The sequence below is a fragment of the Motacilla alba genome, chromosome 7 (assembly GCF_015832195.1).
Source record: "Motacilla alba alba isolate MOTALB_02 chromosome 7, Motacilla_alba_V1.0_pri, whole genome shotgun sequence".
Lineage (NCBI taxonomy): Eukaryota > Metazoa > Chordata > Aves > Passeriformes > Motacillidae > Motacilla > Motacilla alba.
The window spans coordinates 9,084,131-9,094,044 of NC_052022.1; the positions used below are offsets into that span (position 1 = coordinate 9,084,131).

Sequence of the window (9,914 nt, forward strand, 5' to 3'; positions counted from 1 at the left end):
GGAGGTGCAACACTCATAGCACAGATTTAACAAACCAGTATTGGTGTGTTGCTTAAGGCCCATAACACATTTTTCAGCCCCGTGAAGTAAATTTTTCACTTTGGTTAAAAGGCCCTCCAAGGCTGACTGCAGTGTGCAACTGACTCAAAATTCTTCAGTACTCATCTGGAATGATCCTGTTTCATGATGGAAGCGTTTTAACCTTTGAACTTACATGACCCTGATGATTCTGCTAAAAATAAATGACAATTGCATTTGCTGCTGTTCAAAATATTTGCTCTTCCCCCAAGTGTTCAGAGCAAACAGTATTGGGCAATACTACTTTGGGGTGACTGGCCATCTAACCCATCTTGTGAGATTGATTATAAATTAGGGAAACAGAAAGTGTATTTTGGTTGGGACAGTTTTCTAAATACCACAGCTGTCACCCCAGAAGTAGGTCACACAGTCTTCCAAGTTGTCAAAGCTGTGTGGAAGTAAGACAAGTTGATACTACATTGAGAGAAGACATTTGACTGCATTCACAGTAATAAACTCAGAAGGGTAAAAGTTAATGGAACAAAAATTAAATTTAATTTTTTTTCTCCCCCACACAAGTCTATGAAGTACCTTCCAATCTATGAATTAGCCAATCAGCTGCTCGCTTAAAGTGAAAATACCATCAATCCATTTTAGATGGGTCTTCATCATTTATAGAATGAGATTGTATTTCTTCTAGAATCAGGGTATCTGTGAAAGTTAAACACAGCTTAGTTGTGTTATCTTTAGAATACAGAATTCACATGGAGCTTGTCTGCAGTGATCTTTTAACTTTCATTCCCAGCTATTCCCAGTACACATACATTTATGAGCTGCGTCAAAAGAAGCATCACCACTTTCTTTCTATGCCCTGGAAAGAAACACAATTACATTACTTGGCCAATGCAGCCAGGCAGACACCTTGCTTGTCTCCACCAAATGTGCAAGGCACCAACTTGTGTTTCCCAAAAGGCAGAGGCAATGGTATGTCATCTCCTAATAAACACTGCTCCTTTGAGTAAGTTCTGAAGCTGGGAGATGGACTAACCAGTTCAATGAACTTGCTACTTCTAAATCTCTTGATATGACTTTTTGCTGATAGAAAAAATATGTATGTGACAACTGAGAAACTGAGTGATTTCCCCCAACTTACATACTATTGAAATATGGACCCAAATTTTTCTAGTAGTGCTAAAGACTTAAAGTTCGTTTTTTGGTTTTTTGCCTTTTTTTTTTTAAATTGAATTTATATTTTCAAAGCAGATTTGTCAGAATGGTCAGATGCAAATATTTTGAGGTATTTCCTAAGCCAGTGTAACTATTGCTAGAGGTCCCTGAAAAAGGCTGATTCTGAAGCAGAATGAGTGAGCACCCAGTGCTGCATCTCTGCAATGTGATGCTGAGGTAGGTCCAAAAACTGATCAGAGGTGAAAACACAGTTCTTGCTGGGATACAACATCTATTCCTTTAATCATGTCCTGCTTAAAGCCTCTCTTCTTAGACTGAAGGTAGGGGATAAAATCACTGTAGTGGAGTCCCATATTATCAGCATGTTTCTAACCCAGCTCTGAGTCCCTCAGCAAACACTGTTTGATGTGGCTGGGCAGTAGGACCCAGAGCTGGCTGCTGGGTACAGCTGGGTATTGTCACCGTGTGCAGCAGGGCTGGGCAGTCGGACCCAGAGCTGGCTGCTGGGTAGTGTCACCATGTGCAGCAGCCCAGGCCCCTCATGCACAGCCAGCAGTGAGTGGGAGAGCCTGGGGCTGCAGGGACACGTGGTAGCCCCTGTCTGGTGGCCAGTCTGCCTTCCTGTGGCACAGCAGAGGTGTGCAGGCAGGAGGCAAAGTGAAACCATCTGGCCCAGGAGCTTTCTCCTCTTTAGTGCTTTTGCATGCCAGGATGAGTTTGGCTGCAATAACTTGCAGCGATGGGAGGAAAATCCTGAGGTTAAGTAGTTGTGATAAGGGGCTGGTCTGAGCTGTGTGGGCCTTGGCACAACCCAAACCCCCTTTTGGTATATATGCTGCTGCCTGGGGCACAATTCACCTAGGATGACTGCCTGAGTTCCCGGGAGCTGCTGGGCTTGAGCAGCTTGCCAGCAACTTGCTGACTTTTTGCCCCATTCCAGAAGCTCAGTTTCAACCCAGCTAGGCTGAACCAAGCCTGAGCTGAATGCAGCTTCTTCAGCCTGGATTTTCAGTCTACTACCAAGAAAATGAGAAGGCAAGAGAACAGTGACAGGAGACAATTAGCCTCCTCCTTCTTTCTCATAACACTTTCTACATGCTCACTGCTTTGGGAAGATACAGAAACATAAGTAACATTTTTTCCCCCCAAGTCTCAGTCTGCAAGAATCTCAAGATCTATTTGTTTCAAAGATCAGGTCCACATCTCTCTGAAGAGATACCTTGAACTAGGGATCTGACATAAATGAGGGTTTAAATGCCTCATCAGGTGAGTTGCTATGCAAAGAATTAAAGATGTGATCAGAAAGAATTTTATTAAATTGTAAAATGCATTTACAGAAGTAACTGGCTTCAAGGTCAGAGGAAGCTGGACTGGTGGTGCCTCAGTCACTTGTGTTCTGCTTCACCTCTAAGTGATTTCATTTCACTGGGCAATTGCTCCCTAAGCCCCTGGTGACACTCAGATTTCGGTCCTGAACCTTCTCCAGGCCTCTGCAGGAGAAAAGCTGGAACAGATTCTTCAGTATTAAACTTCTTATGGTTTTAAATGAACCAGATAAACCTATTTCTGTGTTGTACAACAGTCCCTGGTAATTTCCATTATTTATGAACACATTTCCCCAAAAAACTTTCTCTCCAGGGATAGGATGTGAAGTGCCTACTCAAACAATAGAGAAAAGGGACTTTCTAAACAAAATAATGAAGCTGGCAGTATACCAAGAACTCTACATTAACACCACCAGAAATACTTCTAAAGTGCTGTAAAGGTCATTTTTTTCTCTTGTTATTACATAGGTGATGTATTTTTCAGACAAAAATTGGTTTTTTTTCTTTTACAGCACTGAGCTCTTTTTGTTGTAAAATACCATTTTCACATATAATTTTCAAAAATAGCATAGAGGCATTTTCCCACTTTTTTTCTTTTTTTTTTTTTTTTTTTTCTTTTAAAGTCACATAGTATGTTTGGCTTGTTTTGTAATGAGAAATGAAGATAAAGTCATTACAGTTGAAAAAGATGCAGAGTTCTCACAGGCTTTCTAAACCCAGAGAGCTTTACCAGAAGGTATCTCCAGCCAGGCAATGCAGAAATGAAACATTCACTCTTACAACCATCCTCTCTGGGGTGACTTCAGGAAAGTCATTCTGAAAGTGCCTATTCAATGCTCATTAAAATTCCGTGTCCAGTTTCATTTTCATTTGTATTTGGGGAAACTAAATTAAATACAAAACGTTAAAGCAATTTCTCCTTTGTAGAAAAGGTACCATCCCCTACCACCCTTTTTTCTCAAAGAACAGGCTTGGCACATAATTATAAATTTACTAAAGAATCCAAGTATGACAGGAGAGCAGTTTTGGTTCCAAAAGTAACCACTTTAATTTCCTCATTCATCAAAGCTTTTGATGCACATGTTTACTCATGTGAGCCTTACCATGGGCTTTTACAGGAAAAAAATCTTGCCCAGCAGAATACCCCTCACCTTATGATTTTTTAACTGCTGAAGTCATTAGGATGACTCAGATGTTTTAAATGCAGATCTATGCTTAATGATTTTGCTAATTGTGGGCCAAATTGCGTAATGCTTTGCAGCATTGAGCCAATGTCACAGAAAGCATAAGTTACGTGAGGTTTTTGCCAGATAAGAGTTGGTATATTTTGTCAGGTCCAAGTCTGCATTTGCTCATCATGATTACATGCAAGCAGCATGTATTCAGCTCATGCAACAAATGAGACAACAAGACCTGTTTGTGCTTTTTGAGCCAAAAATACACACATATTGTTGAATTTTGGGCTTTGAAGTGGAAGGCTATAGCAGCAAATGCATGTAATCAGTCTGTGCAATGCAATGCAGAAATGCTGTTTAACATGTGGAATAGAGAGCTCAGGATGTTCATAAAGATCTCCTATCAACTGGTGAACCTAAGATGAAAGGGATGTGGCATGCATCAAGTTTTCTAGCTTGGATAGCACATGTAGAAACAAAATATGTTGTTGACCACAAACCCACAAAATAAGTTTTAACAACAGACCTTGCAAAGATTTGCCATGAGTTGCAAAAGGAGAAAATCTCAATTCTGTGTCTGATAGAAATGTAATCTAACATTGTATACAACTTTGTAGAGAAACATTTAAACAAAAGATTCTGCAAGAGGAGAGAAATTAAAAGGCCAGCATTTATCCTTAAAATTAAAATATGAAAACTATAGTAAATGTTGTTCAGAACGCTCGCTCTTGCTCGTGTTACAGAAAACACCCCAGAAAGACACAGCAGACATAAATGGTGTTTTAAAGGAAGCACAGTAAACCCTTATAAAATTGCATAGACATTAAAATAATGAGACAATCTATATAGACAGATGAACAGTTCAGAAATTGAAGTGCAAGAAGGGTAAAGTAACAATAACTTCTGCTACCCCATATTGGAGAAGGAGATCCTTCCAACACCTTTTGGCTACAAAGGGAATGGCCAAATTCTGACCCCTGTGAATATGAGGGAGGCCCAGAACAGCGACCCGTGGGGCTGTCCACTGGACCTCAGACTCTCTGCTGGAGTCAAAATCAGATTTTGGCAGTAAAACAAGAGTTTCTGATGACACAGCAACACCCAGCTTTCTTGGGCTTTTTCAAAGCTGTTTCAGACAAAAAAGAAAAAAAAAAAAGTAGAGTAGTCAGTAATTCATTAGAGGATGGCAATACGTGAGTGAGAAAAAGAGCTAAGGCGTAAAACTTTATGAGCAGAGAGGTTTTTGCTGACAGTACAGGTAGAGATAGGTAAGGCAGAGCAGGCTGGTAGCAGATAAGAGCACGCACACAGCCCAAGGTGCGAGGCCATCGCTGCACCGGAGCCGGTGCCGAACGGCTTCGGGAACAAACACCGGCGGGGACCGGGCAGCGAGGGCGGGATGTTCTGTACCCACAGGCGGCTCCGGGGCCGGGCGTCGCCGCAGCCCGGTTCTACAGCCCCGGAGACGCTGCCGGAGGCTCCTGCGGTGTCCCGGGCGAGCGGGCAGGGCTGGGGCAGCCTCCCCGCGCACCACCCCGCGAACTGTTCCGGCGGCAGAACGCACCGCGAGCCCTCCGGCACCGGGGACACGCGGGGACACGGGACAGGCTGAGGCTGCAGCGCGGCCGGAGGCATCGCCACCGCCCGGCACACCTCCTGCCCGGCAGCCGGGCTCCGCAGCGCGCTTGGGCGAGTCCGTGCCCCGGGCCAGAGCAGCGCTGACCCCGCGCTGCCGGGCTGTGGGGGAGCAGCCGGCTCCCTCCGCTCCGCTCGACTCCGCTCCACTCAGCTCGGTTCGGCCCGGCCCGGCCGGGCTCCGCCCGTCGGGGCCGCGCTGCTGACTCAGCCGCGGGGGGGCCCGGAGGGCGCCCCGGCCCCGCGGGCGTGGCGGGCGGGGGGGCTGCCCTCCGCCCTCCGGGGAGATAAAGAGCGGCGGCCGCAGCCCGCCCGCGCCTCTCGGCGCCGCCGGCAGCATGACGGCCATCGGGGCGCAGGTACGTCCGCCGCTCTCTCCGCCGCGGGGCTGCTGCCTCAGCCCGGCCCTGCGCGGCCGGGGTCGCTCCCACCCTTCCCGGAGCAGCTCCGACCCTTCCCGGAGCAGCGGGGCGCAGCCGGCCGGATTCCCTTTCCCGCCTTCCCCGGCCGGCGGCAGCTCGCCGGGGCCGCGGCTCCCCCTCCCCGCCGCACGTGGCTCTCCGAGGGGGCTGGGGGCTCTTGGCTCGACTTTCCATTGCATCTCGTGTCACTTGGCGGGTGTCGGACCGGAGGGGAAGTGCGTTGCCCACGCAGGTTCGCGGGGACTGCAGCCGAAGATTTCCCCCACCACCACCCCTCTTCCCCCGAGCTCCGGCGTAGCTGAGCCGTGCGACCCCGGGGTGAGGAGCGGGGTCCGGGCCGCTGCTGCTGCCGGGCGGAGGAGGAGAGACCGGCCGGCTGCAGCTCAGGAGGGCAGTGCTGGGAACTAGGAGCCCCCCCAGCCCGCTGCTGCCGCCTCCCCCGTCCCAGCCACCGGCCCCCATCCTCCCATCCTTTCAGGGGCCGGTGGCTTCCTCCAGCCCTGCCACAGCAGGAGGCTGTGCCGCAAGACCGTGGGGCAGGGACCTGGTTCAGCCGAGAGCTTTTGTGATCCCGGTCCCAGGCCTTGACGTGGGAGCATTGTTTGTGCAGCCAGGGAACTAGGAGAGCTTCACCCACCCTTCCTTTCTCCTGTGTACAGCCTTCCCCTGCGAGAAGGGGTTTGATGTGCACAAGTAAATATTTTCAAATACTGAATCCCACAGCTTTGTCCCTCTGGCTTAGTTTCATCCCGAAGTAGCACTGTTAACTCTGTCATGTTTTTTCCTCACGCTCTCCTTTCAGGTGCAGCAGCTGCTGGCACACCGGAGACCACAGAAATCCTTCTTTGAGACGCTCATCAGGAGCCTGATCATCCTGTGCGTGGCCATAGCCGTGGTCTTGTCGTCCATCTCCATCTGCGATGGCCGCTGGCTCTTTGCGAGGGGGCAGCTCTTTGGACTGTGGCACTTCTGCACCGTTGGCAACAACAGTGTCCTCAAGTGTGTCACAGACCTCAGCCTGGCCCAGGTGGAGGGGCTGAGCGTGGGGGTGATTCCCATCAGGAGCATGGTGTCCTTTGCTGTTGTGGTTGCCATATTCGGGTTGGAGCTGCTGATGGTGTCCCAGGTCTGCGATGATGCCAATGCAAGGCGGAAATGGGCAATGGGTTCCGTTCTCATCCTCGTCTCCTTTTTGCTGTCAGCCACTGGTGTTCTGAGCTTCTCCATCCTGGTGAAGGATCACCTCACCTTCACAGGCTTCACGCTGACATACTGGTGTGAGTTCATTGCTGCCTTTCTCTTCTTCCTTAATGGAATCAGTGGACTTCACATCAACAGCCTCACACACCTCAGGAATGGGGTAGGCAAAATCTAAGCACAAAGGATCTACCTCTTCCTTTGTGTAATCAGCTTTGCCAATTAGACTGGAAAAAAGAGAGTCTAATGAAGTTTGAAAAGGATGCCCTGTCTTAATTTGTGTGCAAGGAGGGGAAGCATGAGTCAGTCTTGATACCTGTAGAAGATGTACCCACCCACTGGTCAGCGTGGGGAGCTGAGCAACACCAGCCAAGCAGAGACTGGGACTGGCTGCTACTACAATATGGTTTTCTGGAGAAGTGGATTAAAGCAGAGGTGTCCTGCTAAACGTGCAGGGATTTGGAAGACTGCAGTCTATCCCACATGTCGGCCTGAGGCTTGCACAGCACCGGTACTGCTGTGGTTTTGGTGTTGCTGTGCTTTTCCTCATATTCTGGAGCCTGTGAAGAGTGTGATTCAGCTTTGGTGTGTCTCATGGGTTTGTTCTGGCTCAGGGACAGAAGATTTCTACCTGGCCATGCTCACTGGTGTGGAGCATTGAAACTCTTCACTGGATCTTACTTCTTCATTTTTCTTTCATAAGAGAAGGCACACAGAACTTGATCTGGTCACAAGTTTTGTTTCCTTCAGGCATGTTCCCTTTATCTGTTCTGTTCTTGGTCAGTTTTTTGGGGACACTTCAGACAGAGTGGCTGACCTGGGGTCAGGGGTAGGTGTTGGGTGATGCGGGTGTAGAGGGAAGGGATGTGCTGCTTTCCTCAGGCAGCAGTGCATATCCCTGTGTGTGTGGCCTCTCCCCAGTGTCACCACTCTCTTGCCACCTCTGAAGAACATGTGCCAACTGGTCAACCAAACTGACTGTCTCACAACCCTTGCATAGTTTACGGTAACAGGACATTGCTTTTTGGTTTTTTGGGGCAAGAGGGACAAGCTCTGCAGAGGCTTCATGGCTGTTGTGGCTGGGCAGACCATGCAGAGACCACCACAGCTTCTGGGATGTGTTTTGGTTATCACGGTTTCCACTGGGGCAGTGCTTATCCTGTAGCTGAGTCTCCTGTAGCATTTCTTATGGGAGGAGAAAGTCCTAGATCCTCCTGACCAGATCAGGTCCTTTTCTTTCTCTGACTAACAGTGAGCCTGGGAGGAGAAGCAGCCCGTGATTGCCTAAGGAGGGGCTGATGGGTGCAGCTCTAATCTGTCACCACTGGTAGAAATGTTGAGAGACCTGGCCAAAATTATTATACTAAGGCTGGCCTTCCTCCTGCCAATGTCTGAGTCAAGATCTCTAAAATGGCTACAGCTTTGAAGTTCTCCATGGTGTCTTATGTAAAAGGAGAGAAGACCTAATTTGTAGAGTAGACTGCACTACATGTGTTCTCCCTGTCCAGCACACAGCACTCAGTTGCTCACAGTTCAAAATGTCTTAGAGTATTTCAGGGTTTCTGGTTTACTGTTTGCTTTGTATCCGCTGGTAAAGCTGCTTATATCCTTGTTTTAGAACAAATGTTTCTACATGTTTCATCCCTGTACCTTGTCTGTTGAGCAAGGTTTTAGTTTCCTGTGCAACAAGTTTGACACAGTTTTTCATGTGAAACAAATGCATCATAGCACAGAGGTCAAAAAGCCTGTGTTTGTGAGCCATGAGTAAACAGCTTTGTCTTTGAAAGCTAAGAATCTTAAGCTGTGCCTGAGCTGGAATGTACCACACTTTGATGAATGTGCTCCTGTGCTTGCTTTCAGGACAATCTCCATTCCTCCTTGGAATTCTGTAACTTCCTAAGGCAACACTCCTAAGCCCGTACTGCAGTGCGGGTTCAGAGCTGGCTTGCTCTGGACAGTGCCAGTTGTACTTTTGCACATGAGTCTGCTCATCTTTCTGTCAGCATGATGCAGAGCTGTGCTACCCAGACACCTCCTGAAGCTCTTGTGGTGTTTGGGGCTTTGATGGGGTTTCTTGACCCATTCTCAAGGCCAAGGACTTGTGCCTGTGTCTCTGGAAAACGGCACCGTGACCGTGTCTGTGTGTGAAGGTGCCTTTGATTTGCTGAATGGCACTGTTGAAGACATGCTGCTGGGCTGAACTTGCAGCTGCTTCTGTGAGCTGGTGCTGTTGGCTTTAGCAGAGCCATTTAGGCCAAAGAGACCCTGCAAGTTCTGGTCCCAAACTGTTGCACTTTGGTGTTACCAGGTGTACCTTAACTAACCAGTGATTCAGCTGTGGTGCCTGGGGCTGCCCACGTCAGCCAGGACAGTTCCCCTACATGTAAGGGTGTTTATGGCTTGTCTAGAAACGCAAATGTAACTTCAGAATGACACTTTGGTGACATCCAGACTTGGAAATCACTTCTGAGTGTACATTCCCTCATGCTAGCGGGAGGCTGTGCCTCTATCCCTTTCCTTGGAAGGCAGCCACAGCCAGACTGGGTTCCAGGCTGGTGCCTCCTGCTCGGGTTAGAGGGAGACTGGACAATTGGCCATTGAGTTCACCCTAGACGTGGTGCAATTGTGAATGATTTTTAGGATGCCCTCTGTCAGCTGAAGAAGAGGCCTTTTGTTGGGGGTAGGGAGTCCTCTGGGGAAAATGGAGTAACTTTTTTTTCCAACTTTTTTTTTTGTATAGTACTGCTCAATTATGCTGGGAAAAGATGCATTTTGACAGCTAAATATTACAAAACAGAGTTGATTGTCTTGGAGATTCTTATATAGAGCAACCTGTGCAGCAGTGGGTCACTGTTCATTTTCTGAAGCGTTTGGAAGTGTCAAGCAACATTCCTGAAGTTTGTTAAATAAATTGATTTGAAATAAGTACTGTAATTCACTCTTTTTATCTTTCG

General features: G+C 48.0%; 1 protein-coding gene across 1 annotated transcript; it reads left to right on the forward strand.

Moving 5' to 3' along the window:
- The first annotated feature begins 5,536 nt into the window (after window positions 1-5,536).
- Window positions 5,537-9,885, forward strand: TMEM37 (transmembrane protein 37). The gene is made up of 2 exons (XM_038143326.1): window positions 5,537-5,700; window positions 6,566-9,885. The coding sequence occupies exons 1-2, from the start codon at window positions 5,680-5,682 to the stop codon at window positions 7,136-7,138; spliced, it is 594 nt and encodes a 197-aa protein (XP_037999254.1). The 5' UTR covers window positions 5,537-5,679; the 3' UTR covers window positions 7,139-9,885.
- Window positions 9,886-9,914: the final 29 nt, after the last annotated feature.